General features: G+C 37.5%; 5 protein-coding genes across 7 annotated transcripts; 4 read left to right on the top strand and 1 right to left on the bottom strand.

Moving 5' to 3' along the window:
* Positions 1–124: 124 nt before the first annotated feature.
* Positions 125–4,489, top strand: LOC126797920 (uncharacterized). 3 transcript variants are annotated; one of them, XM_050524684.1, is made up of 9 exons: positions 125–202; positions 307–363; positions 610–660; positions 1,173–1,226; positions 1,699–1,746; positions 2,122–2,184; positions 3,049–3,108; positions 3,442–3,498; positions 3,769–4,489. In XM_050524684.1, the coding sequence occupies exons 1-9, from the start codon at positions 148–150 to the stop codon at positions 3,828–3,830; spliced, it is 507 nt and encodes a 168-aa protein (XP_050380641.1). In that variant the 5' UTR covers positions 125–147; the 3' UTR covers positions 3,831–4,489. The 3 variants fall into 3 exon arrangements, with proteins under 3 accessions (XP_050380641.1, XP_050380642.1, XP_050380643.1); XM_050524685.1 differs by having other exon boundaries at positions 128–202; positions 1,702–1,746; positions 3,769–4,461; XM_050524686.1 differs by lacking the exons at positions 3,442–3,498; positions 3,769–4,489 and adding an exon at positions 3,200–3,429 and having other exon boundaries at positions 128–202.
* Positions 4,490–13,715: 9,226 nt separating this feature from the next.
* On the top strand, positions 13,716–17,955 carry LOC126799408 (uncharacterized). The gene is made up of 4 exons (XM_050526610.1): positions 13,716–14,123; positions 15,011–15,286; positions 15,626–15,763; positions 16,231–17,955. The coding sequence occupies exons 1-4, from the start codon at positions 13,824–13,826 to the stop codon at positions 17,767–17,769; spliced, it is 2,253 nt and encodes a 750-aa protein (XP_050382567.1). The 5' UTR covers positions 13,716–13,823; the 3' UTR covers positions 17,770–17,955.
* Positions 17,956–18,431: 476 nt separating this feature from the next.
* LOC126799491 (uncharacterized) lies at positions 18,432–20,471 on the bottom strand. The gene is made up of 8 exons (XM_050526700.1): positions 20,264–20,471; positions 20,020–20,163; positions 19,808–19,923; positions 19,416–19,507; positions 19,169–19,190; positions 19,012–19,080; positions 18,694–18,762; positions 18,432–18,597 (listed from the first exon to the last, which is right to left on the bottom strand). The coding sequence occupies exons 1-8, from the start codon at positions 20,448–20,450 to the stop codon at positions 18,514–18,516; spliced, it is 783 nt and encodes a 260-aa protein (XP_050382657.1). The 5' UTR covers positions 20,451–20,471; the 3' UTR covers positions 18,432–18,513.
* A 150-nt stretch (positions 20,472–20,621) lies between these two features.
* On the top strand, positions 20,622–23,402 carry LOC126799043 (transcription termination factor MTERF5, chloroplastic). Its single transcript, XM_050526154.1, has 5 exons — positions 20,622–20,703; positions 20,807–20,869; positions 21,316–21,365; positions 21,462–21,677; positions 21,767–23,402. Exons 1-5 carry the CDS (start codon positions 20,648–20,650, stop codon positions 22,879–22,881), a joined length of 1,500 nt encoding a protein of 499 aa, XP_050382111.1. The 5' UTR covers positions 20,622–20,647; the 3' UTR covers positions 22,882–23,402.
* Positions 23,403–24,066: 664 nt separating this feature from the next.
* LOC126797470 (F-box protein At5g07610-like) lies at positions 24,067–25,332 on the top strand. The gene has a single exon (XM_050524095.1). It carries the CDS (start codon positions 24,067–24,069, stop codon positions 25,330–25,332), a length of 1,266 nt encoding a protein of 421 aa, XP_050380052.1.
* Positions 25,333–26,327: the final 995 nt, after the last annotated feature.

Genomic DNA, 26,327 nt, shown 5'->3' with positions numbered 1-26,327 from the left:
TCTGTTACGGAAAGACAATTTTACCCCTCGGTTGCTTTGAGACGAGAAGGGAACCGACACGTGGCGGTCCTTTGCGGCAGTGTGTATATATATAGAAGAAGCACGGCATCGTTTGGCTCGCGAAACCTAGAACTCCTAAAAGTCGCCATGTTTTCGAGAACCAGGGGCCCGAAGAAGCCTCTGTTCGTTCAGAAAACCAGAGGTATCGATCCTAGTTATTGTTTCATTCATCCTATCTTCGATTTTACTTGGGTTTTCAATTTTGCTGTAATTATTATCTGACAATATTACCCTCATACGAAACAGGAAGCAAGGTCAGAAAATCAAAGGATTCTGTGGCCGATGGTGACCCCGGTTCTGATGGTAAGAGTGTCAATTTGGCTGAGTGAAAATGTGAAGAATTATGTACTATAATTAAGATTCTAGGCCCATAAATAACTGAGTTTAGCTGTCTGAATTGTCACGTGTAGAGCATCTACGAGCAAGGCCGGTATTAGTTGATTGGATAATTTGGCTTCTTATTATCATCTGCTTCCATCATTCATTTGTGTGTCTGTGTTTTTCTTTACATTTATTATCATTTTTTTTAATTATGTAACTGTGAAACAGGCAGCAGGGCGATGGAAAAAAGGATTGCCAAACTGCGTATTCTCCGAGACTGTATGATTTTATTTTTGTTGTACGGTTTACGGTTAAAAACAGTGTGCTGATGAGTTATACTATGTAGTTCGAGGAATACTGGGCCAAACTTTTGATTAATTCGACCTTTGTGGATAACTCTCTTACTTAGTCAGTTTCATCTGTGCATGATGCATAGCTGATAGCCTGATACCAATGGTGTGTTGCCAAAGCCTTGAGCCTTAAAGCCCTTGAGGAGCAGGCTTTTGGTTTCTCTATAGTGTGTGTATAAAGTACATTATGGCTTCATTCATTCATCTTAAATGGGGAATTTTTTTTCTTCCTTTTATCTCTGTTTTGGTCTGGATCACATTCTTTCCTTCTTAAAACTAAAATCAGTTCTGTCAGACATGTTTGTATATGGTACTATTCAAATGGGAAGTGATTTTAGTACTATTAATCAAAAAGGATACAGTGGACTTGTAGTTTTTACAGTGTCCACTATTTGTTCTAATTTGCCTTCTAATCTTTTTATGTGACAATAAATCAAACAGGGTACAATGACACTTGTGGTTTTTACTTCAATCCCGAGGAACTCTGTACTCCCGGTAAGAAGATGATTTTTGTTCTAAAGTTTCATTGGCTCTGTGACTGGACGAAAACTATTAGGAAAATATTATTATTATTATTTGTAATATAATGAGATTAATTTTGTTTAGAGAATATTTCTACTAACCAAGTGATTTTTGTTTTTCCACTATGCATAACAGAGTCGGAGGTAGAATACTATTGTATTCATTGTTTTGAACTTATCTTTTCTGGCCAATTTATTTGGTCTGTCTGGTCTATGCATGCTGTATAGCCTACACTTATATATGGCGTAGAGTTTTTTTTTTGTATGGAACATATGTCTCCTTAAATCTCTGTAAAATACTTACAATTGTTTTAGTCAAAATTTCATTGCTATTACTTTGGTGTTCATAGTCTTATTACTGTTTTCAGAACTTATTCTATAGTTACTTAGTTTTTATTCTTGTGTTATTATATATGTCATCAATAATTTATTTTGCAACTGTGAAGCAGGTGCCATGCCAGTAGACCGAAAGATCCCCACTTGTCCCCACCAGGGTATGCTTGCAATTTCCTTTAAGTGTGAGCTATTAAAAGTATCTTGGATTTGCTAGATCATCATGTGTTCTGATGGGAAAAGTTGTGAATATTATATTATGTGATTATGGAAACACTGGCTTTACTTTACTAAGTCAATATTTTCCGACCAAGTCAGTTTTTTTCTTTGCATGATGCTTTTCTGATAATCAAGATACTATTGTTCTATAGGATTTTTCTTTGGATCACCATTTGTTTTTAAATTCATTTTTGTATTGCTGCTTCTGTTTCATTAACCTTCAACCTTTAATTTTATTGTCTGATGTCATGTGGTCTGATATTTCGGTTTTGACGTGGTCAGTTATTCATTAGCTTCTCCTTTTGTTTTGTAAACAGGCAACAAGACTCCTTTTAGTTTCATGTTTTGTAAACCGGACTGTGACCATGGTACCCCTATGAGTAAGTTTTTTTTTTGTTGCATAGTTTGTGAGATTATTTTGAGTTTCTTGGGCTATTGTTAGTGTAGAAAATAAATGTTTTTTTATTGTATTTAGACAAATAATTTGTGATCAGTCTGGATTTTGAAGATGTACAGTAGCTTTCTAAAATTTTCCAAACTAAAACAGTTATATTTATGATAACTATAGTCTGTGATTTATCTTAGTTTCCCATGTTGCATTTGCTTTGCAATTAGACTGTTTTTATGTCCTAATTGGTATTGAACAATACCCACTCATATCCCTGATGACCATGGAGAACAAAGAGCATGTGCTTTTGCGTAACAGTTATTCAGCTCTCCCAGTGTTGTTCAATTTTCTTTCTAGTTACCTTTTATTTGTTTGAACTATTAGTATGTAGGAAACTAAGGCTGTTTTTGCACACGTGATCAGCTGGGAGAAGGATATATAACTTGAATAGATTAGTAATGGATTGCCAAATCTGACCTTGTGATTGGCACTCCTGTAAAAGATTGGGTAGGTAACGGATTAGCTGATAGTCTAATAAACAATTAAAAAAATTATATCAGCTAATCGAGCAGCCTTGGACTGAGCAATTAATGCCTGCAATGAGGTAGAAAATATAGAATAGAATAGCAGAATATGGAGGATTAGATATTAATGCCTTTGATAAGGTGGAAGAAGGTAGACCAGATGATAAACTGGAGGTTTGGAGGTCCTACGAATGAAGTAACAATTGTTAATTTGGTCTCCAGATGATGCTTAGATGATAAACAGAATAGAGTATGTACTTTTTTATGTGATCATAGACCATTTTGCATTCCAGCCATCAATGATTCACTTTTTGTCATTTTTTGCACTCCAGTTGCTGTCTGTTCTCCCGGTGCCGATCACAACGACATCGAAGATAACGCTGGTGCTCCTGGTAAGTTATGACCTTTGTAAGAATGTTTGCATGGAATAGTCTCTGACAAGCTCCTTATATTCTTTTTTGCTTTCCAATTCTGTCCCTTTAGCCAATGCCGATCGTTGCATCATCAAACATTTCTCTGCTCCTGGCAAGATTTTCTTTTTTTGTAATAATGTCTGCTAGGAATAGTATCTGAGAAGCTCCTTGGGCTTTTCTTCTGCGAGGAATAATATTTTATTTTTGAAGATAGCTTCACCATGCAACAAGTGCTTATGGTTTTATTGTTTTTTTTTTTAAATCACGGACGTGGTGTAATTTTGTTATGTAAGTTAACGATACTGTGAACAGGTAGGGATGAAGGACATAAGGCCAGTAAATCTTTGAAGATGATGCGAATCCCTTCTGGTATGCATTTTTTATCATTGTTTTCTATTCTATTATTATTATTATTATTATCATTTTACTTTTGGTTAACTGTGTTTCAGAAAGCCTACATACTAACCCTACTGTTAGCTTGGCTTACTCACGTTATTTATTCAAGTATCGGATAAATTTCTGTTGAGTGCCCATTTTTTATTTTTTTGCCTAAACAATCAGTAAGTTCGTTAGGCAGTTTGATAATAAGGAAATTAAACATATGATGCTCCTGACATTGTTGCGTTATTCTTATTGCAGCTCCTTTTTTGATTCCTGAGAATTGTGTTGGTGATCCTCCTGGTTATGTTTCTTTGTACTAGGGGTTTGCTTCAGCCGAATATTTAAAGAATAGATCAATGTGGATATTTCTCTGTAGTCCTTTGCCTAGTTGTTTGTGAGTGTTAAAGGGTTGTAAAGATGGTAACATATTGAGCACAACTATTATAGCAGTGAAAATGAATCTAGGACAACTATTATAGCAGTGGTTGGTGACGAAGGAATCTTTATTGCAGCAGATGGAAGAGCCGTTTCTAATGAGGAATCTACCAAGGGTCAAATAATATCTGGGAATTTTCCAAAAATATTCACAATTGGGGATTATATCATGGCTACTTATTCTGGAAGTTGTAATCAGAGTGTGAAGATTATAACAAAAGTTGCAGCTGCGTTTGAGAAGCGTAAGGTGAGTATGAGAAGAATACGGAAGAAATTTTGGAAGCTAATGAAAAAGTGGAAGAGGGCGCGTGAACATGAAAATTATCATGGAGTGTTTCCAGGGGAAATATTGATTTACGGATATAGCAGAAGTAGGAGTCGTGTTTACAATGTTCTCACTGATAAATATATGGAAAGTGAAACACAAGTATATGGTAATGGATCTGGATTTGAGTGGGCACAGCAGTATGTGGAGGAGCAATTAGCAAGACATGTTGGATCAAAAACCAGTGAAAATTATGTTAGTTGGCTTTGTACAGCGGTAGGTGTGGCTTCACTCTATGACCCTGGTACTGGAAGGTATGCAAAAGTGGTGGCTGTTTGGAAGTATAAAGAAAAAATGGAGGAATTTTTCTCAGATATGAGCATGTGTTTGCATTCAATTGCGAGAGATTTTGATCTTGTTCAGATGTATATGACAAAGCTGTTGTTTGTAACATCTTATGGAATGCCGTACAACGTACCCCTTGAGCAGCATTTCACGAATTCTATCTTGAGCCCGTACGTTGTCTCTTTACAATCGATGATAATTGATAATTTGTTTATAACGAAACTCCACTCAAATTCCAATTCTCCACTAACCAACTCCCCACGATAAAATATTATACTATGATTTCAGATAATTAATTTTTCTCACCAAACCAATCTTTCTTCTAATATTACTAATTCAGGCGCCTTAGAGCTTCACTCTTTTGTAACTTAGATTGGAACTAATAGTTAGTTTGTGGAGCTTAAAGAACTAATGCATGTAATTTTATTGATTAATGGTGAAGATACATTGGCCTCCATGGTTGATGGAGCTTAAAGTGCAACAGATAAAGACGGAAGTCAAATCAAATATCAAAAAGAAAAAAGATTTCTTAATCGGAGAAGGAGAGCATTGAAGTCGGTCTCCTTGCTACCATATAGACTTAATTATGATATTCTTGAGCATATCTATTATTACTTTATTTGCATATATATATATACAGTCTCTATCCAGAGTGAAGCTTCACTATGAAATTACAGAGTGAAGTTCCGATTTTAGCACACTTTTCGGTCAAATGTTTTCACCATAAATGATTCAATATTTAGGTATGCTATTCAAGATCATCTCTACAAAATTTCATCCAATTTGAGAATGGTTTGAGCTTTCAAAATTGAGATTTACACGAACAGTTCACGTTGAACAGTTTTAATTCATTCATTGATTTAATCTAATTTCAATACATTAACGATGTCCGAATTAGATGAAATTTTGTAGAGATGATCTTGAATAGCTTACCTAAATATTGAATCGTTTATGTTGAAAAAAATTGACCGAAAAGTATGCCAAAATTTGAACTTCACTCTGTAATTTTAGAGTGAGGCTTCACTCTGGATAGAGACTGTATATATATATATGTGTGTGTGTGTGTGTGTGTGTGTGTGTGTGTGTGTGTGTGTGTGTGTTTTTATGTGTATGTATGGTAGCTTACATATATGATTGCTTAATTTCTTATATTATTATTATAATTATTATATAAGGAAATTGAATGTGTTTTAGAAAAATGATAAGTAATGGTTGCTAGAGTTTAGACGGTGTAAACCTATGCATGTACATGGAGAGCTAGTTGACCAATATATAAGGCAACACATTCTTCGTTTGGAAAATGTTTTTGAAGTTAATTATGATTGATTTTGCATAGTATATTATTTAACCCTTTCCTAAGTGCACTCACGGTTTTATTGGTAAGTTTGTTTAGCAATTTAACCCTATCTAGGTGGTGGAGACGTGCATGATATTTTTCCTTTTTTATGAGATATGCATTAAATGAGGGGAATAAGTTTTTTCTCCTATAAATAGGTATATGAGAAATTGTGAAGGTTAGAGATTTAGAACATATATAATAGGTTGTGATACCTCTGAGTTTAGATTGATTTCCTATCTCTCATATATGATATAGCTCTCATTGTAATAGAGTTTTTCACAAGTTAGATCGTAATGCTAGTAAAGAGGTCTCGTTAGTACCTCTACTTGTGAAAACTCTAATCTTAATTGCATCTTTTATATTTGGTTGTGTGCTTAACCATAAGTATTGATTCTTATTTGCATTGTTGCATTTGAGAATCAATGATCTTTGTTATTCAATCAAAATATGTGGATTTGTTTGAAACATTCATTTATCTCATGTGCATTATATATATACATGCTTATGGGTTAGTTGGGGTGAATGATTTTGGTAAAGAAAGGAAAAAGAGAGGTAGATAATTATTGCTTAGTGCGTTTACCATGCATCTCTATTTTATGTAATTAATGTTTAATCATTCAAACATACATGTCTCTATGATATTAGGCATCAACGATGCAAAGAAGATAAAGAGAGAAACACATAAACTTGGGAAGAGCATTTGTTGCATTAGCTAGTGTCATAGATTTATTTTGTGTTGATTATATTCATTGAGCATTCGTTGCAATTTGTATTCTCTCTAGGGTTTACGTATCACATGCATAAATCGTTCGTGTATTTAGATTAACCCATTCATTCATCTCATGATCATCGGTAAGTTTCATTAAGAGAGAATTAAGTCTTGTGTGGCTCAAATCAAGACCTTCATGGCGTTCAAGACCTATGTGGCTCAACTCAAAACCTTCGTGGCTTCAACGACCTCCGTGACGTTAGCATTTTTTGTGGCAACAAATATCTCCATCGTTTTATATTACACTTGACCGTGTATTTCAAATGTGAAGAAATTTTACTTTTGAGAATATATTATCTTTGATCATACGTTATTAGATAATTGTATTGCAATTGAATAAATGTTATTATGCAATTGTAATGTTATATTCGATAGTAAAGTAAGTTTCTTTGAATTAATTCTGCTACTTATTTATAATATGTTCCATCTAGTATTTTCAAATGGTTTAGTTATATATTACACTTAAGCAAATCAAAGATAGAAATCCTATAATTCCAACATGACTTAGTTTGAACCATAAGCAACTTGAATATAATTTGGTGGGAGTTGGCTACAGTGTTGAAGCAAACATGGCTTCCAAACAACTCTAGCTTTACCCATTGTTTGCCGTTTCGTGTTTGAATTGGATTGCGCCCTTTAGTTTATCATCAAAGTCTTAATGATCTCTAATGAGCAAAAGCAATTGAAAAGCATCTGGTCATTTGGAATTAATACGAGGTCCACAAAACCTCACTTGGTTGTTAAACAAACTTTGGCGCGTATCTTATTCAAATCCTAGCTAGCCTCATGATTGATTTTCAGTTAGGTGGGGATGAAACCTGAAATGATGAGGTAGTTATATGCTTAATTCCTACATATAATTACATTGATTTCATACTATTAATTATTAACAATTAAAAAGGGACGGCCTAGACGAATTGGTAAAGAAGCAAAGGAAGCTAGTGACTAAGTTGTCCCATTTGTGGAAGACAAGTAGAATGATCATGATATCCACCACCAATATTTCAGTGGCATAAGATTCCAACGAACCATAAAGCCAAGCAAAGGCGATTCAAATGTTGGAGATTTTGCCAAGTCATATTGCACTGAATATTTTGAAATCTTAAGTTAAAATAAATGATGATATAGTAGAATCAATACCCGATTAATTAATAACTTCGCTAAAATAATATTTATTTTCAGTCCCGACTCGGGACTAACGTACTAAATTAATATTTCGCTAGATTTGTAAAATAATATAAATTTGAGAATTCATATAGACCTCATCGAATATATAAATTATGGATGCGACTATTGTCATCCCACATCCTAATCTGTTTACATCATAAATTATTGAATTATTAAAATATCAAAATACTCTGATATCAAATTACTCTAAATGATAATAAGTTGTTAAAAATTATAATTTATTTCTTTACACTATCTTTTATTTTGCATAAAATGCACTTAAACCTAAAGATTAAATTAATAAGTATATATCTTGATAAACACACCAACGGATCAGCTTATTATTACTGATGGTCGTTATGACACTCTAAATTCTGAAACATTCATGTTCATGGGTTGGTAATGACTATGCAGTCGAGGGTATCAAATACCTTCATTTGGGTTCTGCGATATTATTACAATTATTTGACAGTCTTTAACTCATATAGATATTCGATATAGATATACTTGCGTATATGCATAAGCAGCTCACGTCTAATTTCCAGTCGTAATTTGATGAACTTCGGTATATGTTTATATGTATTTGAAACTCCGGAAGAGCAGCTAGCTGATCTTACCTTCGGTGATGAGTGTGATTTTATTAGTAACCCAATCAGATTCGTCAAGGATTCATGTTCGTAGTTGGTGCAGTACGTACTTGTGGAAGCGACCAACTAGGGCTGGGAAATTAATGTACGGATCGGACATGCAGTTATTCAGATCCCGTACGTGTGCATGTGTGTATATATATATATATGTGTGGCTACATACTATGTGTATTGGATGTATCAAACTATCAATGTAAACAGGTGGGGGTACATACATTAAGTGCATGCAGGCGTACGTACGTGCATGAATGTTATATACGGTGGTGGTTCTTATCCGTACGTGTCTTCCTGGAAATTCAGAGTGAGCTCACGTACTGCTGGTTACTATATATTATACTGTATATATATGTGCTGGCATGCAATTAAATCGATCTAGCTGCTGATCGAAGTTTCGACTTTCAAACTATAACTGTGATAATGGAGATTGTCATTAAAGCACATGAAGATGCATATATATATATATATATATATATATATATATATATATATATCAATGTTATTAATACACTAAACAGATGAATCAAAACTTTGCTCGATCTATTTAGAGAGAAGAAGAAGAAACTACCACCTTCATTCCCACCACGTGTGCATTGTGCATGCTCAAGCATGATGTGTGGCTTAATTCTTATGCAAGCATACATCGATTGATTAAGATATATGGCTAGCCCTAGACCGACCAGGATTCATTAATGCTTTCACATCTTCTTGTTCCCTTTTTACGTAGATCCATCTTATCGATCGAATCGTGCGGCTGAATTGTTTGCACATCCGAAGACACCCATTTACTCCGACGACCAGTACCTACTTTCGTCCGACTTGATCGTCTAATTTCATGAGTATGGATGGGTCAACCATAATCACCCATATCGAGCATTGAATAATGGTGATCGACCAAGAAATTAAGAAGAAGAAAACGTGTAAAAGAACAGTACCAACCACCCAATATATATCCATGCCACCTCTAGCCTGGCCATTCTTTCTCGTTCTAGCTTGTCTCATGTTTTCTAGCTTCCATTATCATCAAGCTCCGCCTTCCGGTTTGATTAATTTTAGCGTTGTTGTATTTGTGGTTTGCTACTCTTTTTGTATGTGTTTAGACTTTAGACTATGGCCCGTAAAATCGAAAAAGAGTAAACACAATACTCGCAGAGAACAAAGCAAATGGCATCAGATTTGTAAAGCAATGTCGTACGTGGGCGTTGGTATTCAGCTGCGAGATTTGCGCCTTTGCGCGCGACCCGTAATCCTCCATTTCTAACCAAAAAGAAAAGGTTAAACATTTGTTATGCCCTAATTAAACTAATTAAACTGTTCGGTAACTGTCATCGATACCAAGGAGCAAGAACATGGTTGGAATCATTCCTGGAAGCATCTCTCTTTGTCTTATACCCAGAAACCCTGGGATTAATTAATCAACTGCTTAAGAGAATCTCCTCTGTAATCTAAAACCAGATCTCTCAGAATTAACTAAGCACAGCAATTTTGTTTTGTTGCTAACTTGCTTTATGGTAAATGGTAATTGCTTGCGTCCGAGAATGTCTATAAGCCACGAGGGTGATGACTCTTTTCTCCATGTAAAGTAGACGTGTCTGTTTCCCGATGAAGCTTTCACTAAAATTTGTAAGCCATGTATGTCAGTTTAGACCATTTCCCCTTTTGCGCGGTTGTGTAAGCGCGAAGGCATCGAACAATGAACATCGATCAACATCGTACAAGTGAAGACTGAAGAGGCTTCCCCCTCAGCTGGAAAGCAAGCTTAGCTAAGAGCCTATATCAAGCAAAACTGCAGCTTAACTAGGAGTACGTAGGTATGACTACAAGTTAAAAGGTTAATTATGAAGAGTTCGCGTACATATACCATTCATAAATAGGGATCCCTGCATATATATACAAGTCACCTTGACTATGAACTTGGGTACGTAATCCGAACCCGATTCACAAGATTTCAGAGATACTGAATTAAAGACAATAGAACCAACAACAAAACGTAAATACAAGAAGATAAATTTTTTAATGTGTTAGAAAACTCAACGTAATCTTTTAGAATTGTTTAAATAGTCTGTTCTGCATTATTTTCATCTTTACAAGAAATATCACGATATGTCTATTTTCTCTATTCTTAGTATCTCACAACTGTCTGCCGATGCTACCAGTTTCATCTCGTCATTTAATTAAGGAATTCATGGCTGAGAGTTTGCTATTTGTTAGAGATTTCTATATCTTTAGTTTTGCATGTGTGGATGTACATATGCCCGATTGAGCTTTTATTTATCCTTTTTGTTGAAAAAAAAAACGTAAATACGAGTCTAAAATACAAGCCTACATCTACAAATTACAAAGTGCTCTTAAAACTATGAAACCATGCATATGCATAACGAACATGCATGCAGACCCGAGTAATTAACTTAGAGAGTTAAGTTACATAAGAGGTAAATGTACATTACTATAAATTTCATAGACATTTCTATCGATAATATACAGACTTGAGTCAAGATCTATCTGCCTGATAAACATGGGATTGATATATCAAGTAAAATTTACTAGTAAAGCCTGGTATAAAGCTAGCTGAGGGACAAGGTTGACTAACAAAGCAAAATAAGTAATGTTTAAAGACTGATACTTGATCAGAGTACGTTGTTCATGTAGGTGGCTTCTTCATTACTCCTATTGACTACTATGGATATGATTCTGATTCACTGGGATGGCCTGGCCGGGAAGACATGCATGCAGTAACTTTATTCTGCCCGAACTTATTATACGCACACAGATATATATACACCGGCCAGCAGCTTTACTTTCACTTATTAGCTTCGTCTCTTTAATTTTTATATACGTACGTAAAGATTCTGAAGATCTCTGAGCCTTGTTCTATTATATTGAAATGAGGCCAGGTCTGTCCGGCCCCGACTGACGACTACTGTATCACTGCATGGACTGTTTCGAATTCAGTGCTTAAATATACGGAACAGTTTCTGCATAGATGCATATGGGTGCCTCCATTTCGTGTCCCCAGTTATAGCGGTGGCGAGGTTAATGTTCTCATTGTGTGTCTGTCTCACTATTGAAGAACATAACTTGTGCTCTGTGTTATTATTATTGTCTTGCATTCAGTCCTCAAATGTATTGTATGCTTCATTTGGCATTGGATACTCATACTATACCAGGCAGAAAATTTTCCAATAATTTGGTTCATTAATCATTATATGAGATCCATTGAATCAATGTTATATAGTTTTAAATTTTTTTGAGGGTTTCTAACATGTCAAGAATCTGTAAGTCAGTCAAACTGCATGATATAATAATCTAAAGAGTTTTTTTCACCAACAGTCCCTCAACTCTGGTGTACCTACCAATGTGATACCTCAACTCTTAATCGTACTAATGTGATAACCAGACTCTAGTATTGCTATCATTGAAGTACTTCCGTTAGTTTTTTTAAACTTTTCCGTTATCTTGGTAACGTGACATGTACGTGAGGCCCACAAAGAGGGTTAAAAGACAAAATTAACCTCATCTGAGAGGAGCAATGTTTTTCCCGCCCTTTACCTTGAGAAAGACACCCAACAATTTCAATTTTGGCGCCAATTTTCCCTCCATACTCCTTAATTTGTGTCTCTTATCTAAACTAAAGAACTACCGCCAACCAGTCGATCACAATCTGATAAAACCTAGATCAATCTCATTTTCTATTTTTACCCTAGCACTTGTTAAACTAACAAAATAAATATAGAAATTTATATGGAACATCTCATTTCCACAATCTCATAAGAATATAGAAACACATAACTTAACGAAATTCAACTACATGTACCATTAGTTCTTACAAGCAAAAATCATGGCAGATCAACATAAAAGGTGGCAACTAATGGTACTTAAACATGTATTTGAATTTCGTTAAGTTATGTGTTTTGATATTCTTATGAGATTGTGGAAATGAGATGTTCCATATAAATTTCTATATTTATTCTGTTAGTTTAACAAGTGCTAGGGTAAAAATAGAAAATGAGATTGATCTAGGTTTTATCAGATTGTGGTCGACTGGTTGGCGGTAGTTCTTTAGTTTAGATAAGAGACACAAATTAAGGAGTATGGAGGGAAAATTGGCGCCAAAATTGGAATTGTTGGGTGTCTTTCTCAAAGTAAAGGGCGGGAAAAACATTGCTCCTCTCAGATGAGGTTAATTTTGTCTTTTAACCCTCTTTGTGGGCCTCACGTACCTGCCACGTCACCAAGATAACGGAAAAGTTTAAAAAAATTAACGGAAGTACTTCAATGATAGCAATACTAGAGTCTGGGTATCACATTGGTACGATTAAAAGTTGAAGTATCACATTGGTAGGTACACCAGAGTTGAGGGACTGTTGGTGAAAAAAACTCTAATCTAAATGTGGCTAACATATTTTTTCGATAATCCATCAGCCAGCCAACTAGAATAATTGAAATATATAGCTTTTCAGTACCTCATGATCTGAATAAATCTGATCGAATATATAGGTCTTAATCATCGTAATCTGAAGATAAATAATAGCAAATGATCAAAAGAAGAATCAATGTGACTTATCAAGGTTTCGTTGATTAAAATATGAAATTTCATTATCTTAATAGATCATCCTAGATTCGTAAAAAGATGGAAGATTGAGTGCATAAATAGCATGAAATAATTCGAGTTCGCATGCAATTTGAAAATAAAAGAGCTCGGGCCTTCTTAGCTCTAAAATTACGCCTAGATTGAATTAATTTGAGTATTAAAACTTTATTTTAGTGTACTCACACTTGTGTTATATGTTCAACATTAAACGTATCAGAATGACATGATAGTTATCTCAACGGTGCTCTTTGACTACGTCAAGAATTAAAACTAGTTCTACGTCGCTCTTAACAAGCAGAAGACCTTATGATCCTAGTTTGTTCTCGAATCCATCTTCAAATCTTCAATAATGCAAAAATTCTTTGAGTTGCACTAATCACGGTTACTTAAAATAAAAACCAATTAGTGCGCATGTTTAAAGAAAAGAGCCGAGAATCCCCGAGATTGAAGCCGAGTCGAGCTTCACACACTAAACTGTAAAAACCAGCAGCTGCAATTGTCCATAGATAGAGTGGGCCCCGATATTTTTACCCCCGCTCAGTCAAATATTTTTTTAACCGTCGTTAAATAATCAACGTTAAAAGGCCCACTAACCTCCCTCATTTCTCTTAGCGCTCATTTATTTCAAGTTACTCTCTTTCTCTCTCGAGCTTTGCGTCCTTATAATTAAAGCGCATGCGAGCTCTCACCTGAGAAGAGACTTAGTTCCGATCACTCTTCTTTTTTTGCTCCCAAAATTTCCAATACCCCGCCGGAAAATGACGGTTTTCTCCGGCAGACAGGTGTTCCCGGTGGACTGCGAGGCCGAGGTTTCGCAGCGACTTCTGGAAGCCTCGCTCGCCGGAGATCTGAAGTCCGCGGCGGAATGCGCCGCCGATCCTCTCGTCGACGTCAACTTCGTCGGCGCCGTGTCGCTGAAATCGAGGAGGACGGAGGTCGTTTTGAAGGAGGAGTCGGCGAGCGAAGTCCGAGTTGGCTACGAGGAGTTGAAGACTGACGTCACGGCGCTGTTCGTGGCGGTTCATGGTGGAAATGTGGAATTGGTGAAGAAATTGCTGGTAATAATGTGGTGATTCTCTTTTTGAGTATATATAGAACTGTGTAGTTTTACTTTTTTTTTACTAGATCAGTGAAATTGAAGATGAGTAAATTTTTGAAATTTGAAAATTTTTCACAGCATTGTTGACTAGATTTTGACAGCAGCACATAAAATTTGTGTCATCTTTCTTGGATTTGTTTTTCTTTTTTCAAATTTATTTATCAGTTCCATATATAATTTATGTGTTTACTCTAATAACAGATTTGTGTGTGGTTAAGTGTAGTTTGCTGATTTGCAAAGCATTTTGTGGTAATCTATTGAAAAATGTGGACTCTTTAGAAGCGTTGTCGAAGTAGTTCATGATCCAGCATTCCGGAGTTTTCGGGTGAATTATCAATTATGGCTAGTTTTTAGGTGCATTGTGGGAATAGCTTGAAGGATATCAAATGGTTAAGCACTTTAGAACTCAAGAAAACAGTTACTAAATGTAAATTTTTTGTTTAATTACGTTCGTGTTAGTGTATTTTTCATTTTTTTCTTGAGGTAAAACTGCGTTTCATGGATGTCAGTGTAATTATTTCGGAGCAGAAATGGATCATTTACTAAATAGTAAATACTGTTGTTGTTCTGTATCCTGCTTAGTTGGATGCTGGGGTTTTGTTTGTGCGTTTTGTTAAGATGCTTGACAATGCTTCGTTTGGCATCTTATCAGATTTTGTTCCCCCATTTTGTCTGTATATGGACATCACTTTTTGTAATCGATGAATAAACCATGTTACCTGCTAATGTAGTAATTTTTTGAATCTCTTCTTGACTTCTTGTAAAGATAATGAGGCCATTCAGTGTCTTATTTCTAGCTTTGCAATGCACTAAGGATCATCTTTATTTATTTTTCTTAAATGACAGAGCATTGGAGCTGATGTAAATCAAAAGCTCTTCCGGGGCTTCGCGACAACAGCAGCAGTGAGAGAGGGCCATCTTGAGATTCTCAAAATCCTACTTAAAGCTGGAGCTTCTCAACCAGCTTGTGAGGAAGCTTTGTTAGAGGCAAGTTGTCATGGAAATTCTGAACTTGTGGAGCTGCTCATGTCCTCTGATTTGATCCGGCCCCATCTTGCCGTGCATGCTATTGTCATAGCATGCTGTAGGGGGTTTGTGGATGTGGTTGACACTCTCATGAAGGTAGAGTATCATCTTCAATGAATACTACTCAATAGTAACTTTTAAGTGCCACCATATTTTGATAAAACTGGACACATCAGTGTATACATGTTTTCGTTGTTGAATATTAGTGAAAAGATGTCCTGTCTACGATCAATCATATAATGCTCCTCTTAGTTGCCAACATGTGCATTTGTATCTACATAATCATAGGACTAATTTATTAGTTGCTGAATGAATCATATGGCGACACTGAGTAAAGTCTGAAATGCTCCTGATTAGCAGGTTATTTAAGACCACAGCCTATTAGGATCCTTTTATAAGTCATGCTCACATTTTTCTTTGTTCGTATAATGGCAGTGTGGTGTGAATCCAAGTGCAGTTGATAGGATACTGCTTCAGTCGTCTAAGCCTTCTCTGCACACCAATGTTGACTGTAGTGGACTCGTAGCTGCAGTTGTTAGTAGGCAGGTTGCTACTGTCCGTTTGCTGCTAAAGGTGATCTGCTCATCTCAGTTTATTGATATGAAGTAACAATGGTGCTCATAGAGATAAGTTTCAGTTGTACTGGAAATATCTTCGCACTTTTGAGCCTAGGTTTGAATAAAAATACCATAAAGTCTCAATTAAGTTCTGTCAATGTACAATCAATTAACACAGATATTTGTCTGAGAGTTCTATTTCAAGAATATCCAAAAAAAAAAAAAATTATTTGAGAATCCAATATAGGCAGGCCCCTCCCTCCCCTGTGTGATAATAATGCAACAGCTGGATTTGTACCTTTCGATAGTAATACACCGGTACAAGTTTGAATAATTGATATCTCAAAAATGATTCAGATTCTATGCTTCTGATGCAACAGCATAATTGTTCCTGTTTCATCTTCGAAAATTACTTTGCTTTGTCTGTTCTCTTGTTCACTCCACATGACTAACCAACCTCGATTTTTATTCCAAAATGAATAGGCTGGTGCAAGGACAGATATCCAAGTGAGGCTGGGAGCATGGTCATGGGACATAGCTACAGGGGAAGAGTTGCGCGTTGGTGCAGGACTGGCTGAGCCTTATCCCATTACTTGGTGTGCAGTAGAATATTTTGAAGCTAGTGGTTCAATCTTGCACTTGCTCCTTCAAAACCATTCTCCTAATACCCCTTATTGCGGAAGAACTCTCCTGCACCATGCCATCCTATGTGGCAATGTAGGAGCTGTGCGTGAGCTTCTACGTTGTGGTGCCAATGTAGAATCCCCTGTCAAAACTACTGGGAAGACAATGTTTAATCCAGTACACATGGCTGCCCGTCTAGGCTTCTCAACAGTCCTTCAATGTTTGATCGACTCTGGTTGTGATATAAACTCCAAAACAGATTCTGGTGAGACAGCTCTCATGATCAGTGCCAAATATAAACATGTCGAGTGTCTCAAAGTATTGGCCATGGCCGGTGCTGATTTTGGCTTGGTCAATATTGCTGCTCAGTCTGTCAGTTCAATTGCTGTGACAAATCGGTGGTCTCTTGGTTTTCAGGAGGCAATGATAGATATAATAAGAACCGGCAAGATACCTAAATCCCGCAATTTCTTCGTTTTCTCTCCCTTAATGTTTGTTGCTCATGCTGGTGATATTGAGGCTTTGAAAGCTATGGTTGATACAGGAGAATTTGAGATTGATTATCAGGATGACAAAGGTTTTAGTCCAGTTATGATCACTGCTTTGGAGGGTCATGTGGAAGCATTCCGGTTGCTGGTTTATGCAGGAGCTGATGTAAAGTTGTGCAACAAATCTGGTGAGACTGCAATTACTCTATCAGCATTAAGCCAAAAGCGTGACCTATTTGAGAAGGTGATGCTTGAATTTGCACTCGAAAAGGGTAACCGATATGCCGGAGGGTTCTATGCTCTACATTTTGCTGCACGTCGTGGGGACATGGACGCAGCCAAGTTGTTGACAAGTAGGGGTTATGATGTTAATGTCCCTGATGGAGATGGTTACACACCTCTCATGTTAGCAGCCAGAGAAGGCTATGGTCCAATGTGTGAACTTTTGATCTCTCATGGGGCCAAGCTAGAGGTCATGAATGCTAAAGGTGAAACACCTCTCTCACTTGCGAGGAAAAAGAGTGGTCTGAAAAATGAAGCTGAGCGTGTGATACTAGATGAACTTGCTCGCAAGCTGGTGCTACGCGGGGCTCGGGTTCTCAAGCACACAAAGGGCGGGAAAGGAAGCCCTCATGAGAAAGATCTGAGAATGGTGGGGAATGAAGGGGTGCTGCGATGGGGAAAGTCTAATCAGAGAAATGTGATATGCCGAGAGGCTGAGGTGAGTGCCAGCCCGGCTTTTATCAGGAACAGGCGGAGCAAGAGTGATGTTAATGAATCTGGAGTGTTCAGGGTTGTGACTACAAAGAACAAGGAGGTGCATTTTGTGTGCGAAGGTGGAGCTGAAGTGGCCGAGCTTTGGGTGAGGGGTATAATGCTAGTGACCAAAGAGGCCGGATATTTTCAGTAATCAAAGAAGTCATCGATGGTGATGATTAATGAGATTAGTGCTAGACTGCTAGTGAAGTAGGGTGTATAGATGGTTTCAGGAATACTTCATCTTGAAGTATTTAGATTCAGTTCTTAGTACTGTAAAGGTTTTGATCCTGCAGCTGTAGATCTCTTCTCAACGTAAGGGGCAATGAAATTTAAGCATTTCACAGTTCTGTTTCTGATATTGATTACCATATGGCATATGGCTTCATGTACAGCAGAAATAAACGTCCTTTAGCTGCTTCAAGGATCCAAAGGTTTATCCCAAACATTATCCTCATAATCCTAACACGACCATACTCCACAGGTGAGAATCTATTGCAGCCTCCCTGTCTCAAAATATTACCAAGGTCTAATGCATGGCCAGAGTTTTTGCAGAAGGTCCCAATTTTCAAGGAATTGGAGAAAATATATCTAGTGGTTCTGCAACTCACACAAATATTTTAGATCACAACACTGAAAATTCATCGGATCCGCATTGTCTGGGGTTAAAATGTTCCTTTATAAGAGCTTGCTTTATTATAAGATAAAACTTCGACAATCGACATTGCATGTATATTTGGAGGAATAACTAGGTTATAACAAATGACGAAACTAAGGGACTCTTCTCCAAAAACGATTTCAGGTATAGCTCCTTACTCTTCTCCAAAAACGATTTCAGGTATAGCTCCTTCAAAAGGGGAGGGGGTTCTCCCAGGAATCAAGATTAATAGGATAACCTTTAACAACCTCCAGCAATCTCCTTCTCCTTTGCTTTGCACAAGTCCTCTGCTTTCTTGATATATTTTTTAGTCAGCTCCTCAACCTGGAAAATGGAACCATTTGGAAAACAAATGAGCAGCAGTAAGCTTTTTCACCATATTTGTTTTTCAAAGGCATTAGCTTGTAAGTAGTTACTCACCTCTTTCTCCAATCTTTTTAAGTCGTCCTTGGGGTAGTTTGAATATAACTTTTTAACTGCATCCATTGCCTGTAAAAGAAATTAACACCCTATTCAGACGGAGAATAAACTCAAACTAACACTTCACCGCTAATGCTTCTTAGCCTAAAATAGGTCTAATCTTATATCCTAGTAGGGGCACAACTCTTCATGAGGCCACCTCTACCAGGCCAGATTGAACACATTGTCTAATACTACTATAAATCTATAACTGCAGATAAGCGCACATATCTTTCATTACCAAATAGAATTAGCAGGAAAATAATTGGTATGTGTTACCTTTTGGCGTCCTCTTCTTATGCTTAATCGGCTATCTTCACAAGACTTGTTAACCAATTTACAAATAGCCTGGTACAATATGTTTACTGATAAGACTTGCAGATCGCCACATGGCAAAAGTGTAGAACCCAAGAAATAGAGGAAAATAGTTACTCACCTGAACATGCTCTTTGGTCAATCTGGCAATTACAAAAGAGCAATAGTATTAGTCTAGCAATTAGGCACCTAGAACAATAATAGTTAAGCATGGGGAGACTTTAGACTGATTTTTACTAAGAAGTTTAACAATTATGAACACTAAAACCACGGAAGCTAGTCTGTTTAGGAAGGTATACACTGCCTATTACAAAATAAATGTGTTGGTAATTAAAGAGAGAATCAGCTCCAATAAGATAAGTACTTACGGGGGAATAGCTGCAATCAATCGCTCCCCATCGGTCTTAGGATTCAAACCCAAGGGAGAATCAATGATGGCAGTCTCTATATTGCTCAAGGCCTGCAATAAAAGTAAAGTACATTGGGCAGAATGAAGTTGTACCATTTCGAAAACAATGACAATTACAGGATGTGCTTAATCAAAACTTTCCGGAAACTCTTAATCTCATAACTAGATTCATTTCAAAAGCTCATTATATGACACATTAGGCATGTAGTGCAATAGCACATGCACAAGACTAAAGCTCACAGCTGGATGCATTCTCATGTTTCAAGAAACAAGTATCTGATAAACAAAGGGTAATGCAGTAGAAAACAAAGGTCATCAAATACTACGAAACTGAAGCATAGGTTTCATTACATTTGAATCAAATGGATTGATGGACAGCGTCTTCGAATCCATGACAGAAACAACCGCTATCTGACTCAACGGCAGCTTCAAACCACCGGTTTCCACAATAATGTGGTCCAGCATTCCTACACACACAAACATTTCCCAAAAACTCACACAATCAGCCAACTAAAAATCACCAAACAAACCGAAAAAAGAACAAAAATTCGGCAAGTCACAACCTGGAGATGCTCTCCCCGTTCTTAATTTGCTCAGCTCTCCCAACAATGCACCAATTGAAGCCTCCATATGAGCACTCGCATTGGCCTTGATGGTGGGCCCCATATCCGGCAAAACCTCAATTGTGCTTCCAGAAGAATCATCTCCTACAATCACACAAAAAAAAACCAGCTCATAAAATCAACCAAATTCTCAAACCCAAATCAAAAAATCAAATCTTTAACAAGTCAGAGAGAGATTCAGTACTTGATTTATTACGGCCTTTCGCGAACCCTCTGCGACTTTCTCGCACGAACTCAAGGGCCGGAGTAGGAGAGAGAATAATCCTCTGCGGCGTCGTTTCGGAGCTGAAGAGATCACAGCCGTAGAGAGCTGAGCTTCGTCGGAGAAGCGCGTGTCGGATTGAGAATCCACGTCGTAGAAAGATCGCCATAGCTGGGAGTGTGAAGCTAAAGCTCTCTCTCTCTCTCTCTCTCTAGGGTTTTAGATTTGATAAACCCCCGCGCATTGGATTTGGGCTTTTTTAGGCCCAAAATAACGAAACGACGACGTTTGGCTAATTTAAATTAGGGCTTTATATTGGGGATATTTGGAGTTAGGAGTTAGAAGTTAGAAGTTTGGAGCTGAAAGATGGAAGCTTTATGCGACTTTGCTTCTCCTCTGCAAGTTTTGTTCAGCACTGGGAGGTAGTGCTCTCTCATTATCCCTTTACTGGGTTTGTGGTTTTGGTTTTGAAATTGGGGAAGAAGAACTGTTGGAAGTTTACATAGTCGTTTTTGGGTTTTGTAGGTGTTGCAATGTCAATGATTCTAGCTTCAAGCTGACGTGTCACTATCCAGTGAAGCTTGTGAGGTTAAAGCTCTAATCTTTCTGAATATTTCATATGTTTAAGTTACTGTTTGCATTCTAATTTAAAGTGGATTATATGTAGGGGTTTGTGGTAATAGTGAGTGTAATTGGAATTTATATACTAGCTGAGTATAAAGTAAGAAGAAATGATAGATGTATTGATCATATTATGAAGGCAATTGTGGTTCTGGTGGAGTAATTTGATAGTGTAGAAAGGAGGCTAGGGAGCAGAGTCTTTTCATTGTTGTGGGTTTTGATATTTGGACTGGCCAGCTTGGGAATTTGATGTGATCAATTGGTGAAATGATGCGATATATCTGTTTGATTTAGTAGATTTCGATAGGGTGGTGCTATGGTGTTGTACTGTTATTTGCTAGCTACACTGCCCATATTATTTTTGCTTTTGTATACTTGTCATGATTGAAACTGATTTTGGATTGTTTCTCCAGGACTAGACTTGCTGTTTCTCAATCTCTGTTCATATGTCGAGCAAGGTTTGGTAAGCATTTAGTTACGCATTCCTGTTATACTTGCTTTTGAACTTCAAATGTCGATATCCATGACTCAACTAATGTGTTTTTCACCATCTGTGCAGCGGACTCTGGGATAGAAGGGTCATTTAATTTCAAATTGGTATCTCCAGCTCTTTTAGCAGCTGAGAAAGAAGAAGCTAAAGCTGTCCTAATGTTGTTCTTGAAGAAACAAGGTCTCAGCCATACACTTGCCGCAAGAACCATAAACAAGTCTGAGCTTTTTATTGATCACCTTGTCGATAGGCTTCATTCTGTTCATAAATCCCGGTATCTAGTAGGTTCGAATTCGCTATTTTACTGCTTCTTCATGGATCTATCTTTTGTAATAGTTGTAAGTTCTAAATCTGATTAATCTATTCTGTTGCAGGACGAGAGCTAACCACTCTTGAGATAAGGGAGGCTTTAATTCCCTACCTTGAATCCCTCCTAGAGGAGCATGGTAGCTATATGGTCGATGTGGTGGAAAGCTTTCCAGATGCACCAGTTAAAGCAAAGCCAGTTGCACCGGTTTTTAAATCACAGTCATCTGTCGACTTGAAGAAGTTGAAAGCCATATCCAGAGTGAGTGAGATAGGCCCAGCTGGGAAGCTCCCACCTCATATCCAATACCTTTTAGAGCTTGGAATGGATCTTGATCAGATAAAGGGTGTAGCACGTAGATTTCCATCTTTTGCCTACTACAGTTTGGAGGGGAAAATAAAACCAACTGTTGAGTTTCTCCTTGATCTTGGGGTCCCAAAATCTGATATTCCTACAATCCTCTTTAAGAGGCCTCAGCTGTGTGGGATCAGTCTTTATGAGAATATTATGCCCACCATGAGATTCTTAGAAAACCTAGGTGTGGACAAGAGACAGTGGGCAAAAGTGATATACCGCTTCCCAGCGCTTCTCACATATAGCAGGCAGAAGGTTAAAACAACAGTCAATTTCCTCTACGAAATGGGCCTTTCAGAGGAGATCATAGGTAAGGTCTTGACAAGGTGCCCCAACATTATTAGTTATAGTGTTGAGGACAAATTACGACCCACAGCCGAGTATTTTCGCTCACTGGGGGTGGATGTTGGTGTTCTTCTGCATCGATCTCCCACAGTTTTTGGCCTTAGTATAGAGGCCAACTTGAAGCCTGTGACACAGTTTTTCACTGCAAGGGGATACACTATGGAGGAAATTGGAACTATGCTTTCAAGGTATGGAGCTTTATATACTTTCAGCTTGACAGAGAACTTGTTGCCGAAATGGGAGTTCTTTTTGACCATGGATTATTCAAAATCAGAGCTGGTTAAGTTCCCTCAATACTTTGGTTATAGTTTGGTAGAAAGGATTAAACCCAGATATGCACTTATGAAGGAATGTGGAGTGATGTTACTATTGAACCAGTTGTTATCACTATCAGCTTCTAACTTTGATAAGGCTCTTAAAAAGAAAATCGAGAAAATGGCTGCTGCCAACGGTGACTATCTTAACACAGAAGTTGAACTATGAGACCTTGTTGCAAGTACTATAACAATCAGGGTGAGCACATTTCAGTACAGTTGCCACATTGGAACTAAAAGTCTATGCTTTTTGGCAATGGGATGATGAATTGCTTCCAAATATGGTTAGTTTGTATGATTCTTTTGAGCAGTGGGTGGAATAAGTTCTAGGCCTAATATAGTCTGGAAAAACCCATCTTCTGATCTTTTAAAGCTGAACTTTGATGGCTCGGTTTCCTCTGATGGCCTACCTACAGCTTGTTTCATTTTTTGAGACTCACATGGCACTCCTCTCCTTGCCTCCACCAAGTCCCTTGGAAGCTCCAGTGTGATTGTCTCTGAAGGTTTTGCGCTTCGAGCTGGGCTTGTAGCAGCCCTTCATCATGGCCATCGGCGTATTGTTGTTGAGGGAGACTCAAAATTACTCATTGACTCCATTAATAAGTCCTGCACAACTCCTTGGAAGATAAAAACTCTTGTTGCGGATATTAACTGGCTTGCCTCCCATTTCTCCCAAATTTCCTTCAAGCATGTTTGATGTGAAGCTCATTTTGCGGCTGATGCAGTAGCTGATCTTGGCCATTCTCTCCACCTTACCAGTTGGTCTTCAAATTTTCCAAATGTCGTTATGAAGGCAATATCGTTTGACAACTCTGATGTATGTTGTATTAGGGTTTTAAGCTCTAATGTTTGTTTAACTATTATAGAATAAAGTACAGAGTAACAACTGTTTAATCATAATCGAAACTAGTAACTACAACAAAGTTCAGTACTTCAGTCATACCACAACAATTATAGTACAAGATATTGGTTCGCTATATGTTCGTACATGTTATAGGGTGTTAGCGACTCCTATTAGGGGTGTCGAATTTTGAATTTTGACAGTTGACACGACCTTATAAGCCAAAACGACACAACAAAAAAGCCTACAACAGATAGAAACCTCTTCTATACGACTACAATTCTTATGCTCAGGCAATGTAATCTCTCTCTCTCTCTCTCTCTCTCTCTCTCTCTCTCTCTCTCTTCAAGGTCATGGAGCCTTCGTTGATAGTAATAGCTAAACTAGTAACTGGGAACGGGCTATGTTTTCACCAGTTGTGGATTTTTTTATCCTTTGTCAATTGGAACTAGGAGGGTCCAAGGTTATATTTAGCCTAGTTTCGGAATCAAAAAAGTGACAGTGAAATCAAACATGATGCAAACACTAAAACGTTGCAGCACCACCGGAAGCTTAGGAGAAAGCATATTAGACTATGAAGATATCCTTACGGAAATCCTTGTGCGTGTACCAGCTCTTGCACTGGTCCGCTGCAAATGCGTCTCAAAGCGCTGGCTCTCTTTTCTTTCCAACCCCAAGTTCTGTCATCTCCACACCCTTAGGAATCCACGCCCGCCCATCTCCGGCTTCTTTTCTGAACTATCCAAAAGGTTCTATTTTGTCCCTCTTGACATTGATCATGATCGTCCGACTAGTCCTACCAACTGCCGGAACCAAACTCTAACCGGGTCTGCAAGGTCACATCTACCCACCTGCAATCCTCTGAATTTTGTTCTCCACCCATGTGGCATTCAGATTATGCAGTCATGCAATGGCCTCTTCTTGTGCCGTATCCAACCTCTGGACGATACGGCTAATAGACTTGTTTATTATGTTCTCAATCCCACAACCAACAAGTTCTCCCCTCTTACTCCTCCAGCTGCTGCTGCTGCTGCCTCTACTGGTGATCCCCGAGTTTTCGGCTACGCTTTGGCTTTTGACCCTTCCAAATCACCCCATTACAAAGTAGTCTTCCTTTGGTTTGTCGAAGAACCAGTTGCAGAAGGCATCTGGTGGCCGTACTATCACATTGAGGTATATTCTTCTGAGACTCGTAGTTGGAGACTTCTGGATTCTTCTTTCGAGACTCAAAGTCAAGTCGACTACAGACTTGGCGTATACTGCAACGGTGCAGTTCATTGGTTAGGCATGGATTGTGAGATGTCATACTATCACATAGATGAAGAGCGTGTTGGATTCGTTGATGGTTTCCCGAGCTACGGAGCCAATTTCCATTCCACCATGTGTACATATGTTAGGGAGTCTCATGCTGGTGGCCGTTTGCATCTTATTGATATTAAATTACAAAGTCCTACTCAATTTACAGTCTTCGAGATGGGGAAAGACTACTCTGGCTGGTTTTCCAAGTACAATGTTGATCTTGATCCCTTATGCACGGCTTACCCGCACATCCTACAATATCGTTGTGCTATTCTCTCTCTTGCTCCAGACGAAAATGACGAAGATGAGGAAAGTTCATATCTGTTGATGCTGCATACACCTGGTACAGTCATCTCTTATAATCTTAAGAATAACACCTTCAAATCCACCGACTTAATTCCCAAGGTCCCGGTTGATGATTCTTATTGCCGAGTTGGCTATGAAAATTATCGATATGTTGAGAGTTTGGCTGTTGTGTAATGGGAATTCTTCTTTTTCTTTTCTCTTGTTGTGAAATCAACTGTCAGTTTGGTGCGCACTGATAAGTTTAATTTAACAACAGCTTGTTTAACCTCAATAATTATAATGTACTGAAAGAGGCATTGCAAAAAAAAAAAACTCCCTTATATTGCTGCTCCAATTTTGAATCTGTCTAATAGTCTCTGCTAATGTTATACATCATTTAGCTTTGTTTATCGACTTGTATGTTGTTAATAGGGAAAGCAATTGGGGTTGACAAAAAAAGTTATTGATGTTTATTGATATTGACTTTATGTATACACACACTGAGTTAACCTTCCATTTGGGTTAGGATTGCTATTCTTTGCCCATTGGAATTACAAGAGTCTAGGTTTTACAAACCTAGTTTTGGAATCCCAAATAATAAGAGCCCTTGAGGATGAAATCAAACGTATCCTTTGCCAATTGGAATTAGAAGAGTTTTATAAACCTAGTTTTGGAATCCCAAATTATAAGAGCCCTTGAGAGTGAAATCAAACATGGTGTACACACTCAATGTTTTCAGATGCGAAAGCGAAGGCGAAGACGACATGGTCAAGCCTCACAAGGCGAGAGCATCGGCGTGCAAAGGCGATTTAAGGCGATTGCCTTTCCAACAAACATTAATTTAATACAATACATTTTCAAATAATATGAATATCCTTCAAAATATGTAAATATGTCATTATAACCATAACATTAATCCAAAATAAGGTTCTAATCAAATTATAGAATTAATATATAGAGTCATACTAAATTAAATGCAACAGCTACACTTCAATGCGTTTAATCTTCTTGTTCAATCTTCATCGTCATATCCACTCACACCCACATGAATATCATTACAATCATCAATGTTCAATGCATCAATATGTGGATGTAAAGTAAGGTCTTCAATCTCATCTTCATTCCTAAATAATGAATCCAATGTTTTCATTTTCTTCTTGGATTTGGATTTTTCTTTACCTAAAAAAAAG

Source organism: Argentina anserina, chromosome 6 (assembly GCF_933775445.1).
Source record: "Argentina anserina chromosome 6, drPotAnse1.1, whole genome shotgun sequence".
NCBI lineage: Eukaryota > Viridiplantae > Streptophyta > Magnoliopsida > Rosales > Rosaceae > Argentina > Argentina anserina.
Note: the sequence above shows the minus strand (reverse complement) of the source record. Positions and strands in the feature narration are given on the sequence as shown.

Coding starts and splice junctions, on each gene's coding strand:
- LOC126797920 (XM_050524684.1), top strand. CDS start 148: ATGTTTTCGAGAACCAGGGGCCCGAAGAAGCCTCTGTTCGTTCAGAAA. Junction 203..306: donor GTTCGTTCAGAAAACCAGAG/GTATCGATCCTA, acceptor CATACGAAACAG/GAAGCAAGGTCAGAAAATCA. Junction 2,185..3,048: donor TGACCATGGTACCCCTATGA/GTAAGTTTTTTT, acceptor TTTGCACTCCAG/TTGCTGTCTGTTCTCCCGGT.
- LOC126799408 (XM_050526610.1), top strand. CDS start 13,824: ATGACGGTTTTCTCCGGCAGACAGGTGTTCCCGGTGGACTGCGAGGCC. Junction 15,287..15,625: donor TGGTTGACACTCTCATGAAG/GTAGAGTATCAT, acceptor GTATAATGGCAG/TGTGGTGTGAATCCAAGTGC. Junction 15,764..16,230: donor CTGTCCGTTTGCTGCTAAAG/GTGATCTGCTCA, acceptor CAAAATGAATAG/GCTGGTGCAAGGACAGATAT.
- LOC126799491 (XM_050526700.1), bottom strand. CDS start 20,450: ATGGCGATCTTTCTACGACGTGGATTCTCAATCCGACACGCGCTTCTC. Junction 19,924..20,019: donor AACGGGGAGAGCATCTCCAG/GTTGTGACTTGC, acceptor TTGTGTGTGTAG/GAATGCTGGACCACATTATT. Junction 19,081..19,168: donor TGACCAAAGAGCATGTTCAG/GTGAGTAACTAT, acceptor ATATTGTACCAG/GCTATTTGTAAATTGGTTAA.
- LOC126799043 (XM_050526154.1), top strand. CDS start 20,648: ATGGAAGCTTTATGCGACTTTGCTTCTCCTCTGCAAGTTTTGTTCAGC. Junction 20,704..20,806: donor GTTTTGTTCAGCACTGGGAG/GTAGTGCTCTCT, acceptor TGGGTTTTGTAG/GTGTTGCAATGTCAATGATT. Junction 20,870..21,315: donor TATCCAGTGAAGCTTGTGAG/GTTAAAGCTCTA, acceptor TTGTTTCTCCAG/GACTAGACTTGCTGTTTCTC.
- LOC126797470 (XM_050524095.1), top strand. CDS start 24,067: ATGATGCAAACACTAAAACGTTGCAGCACCACCGGAAGCTTAGGAGAA.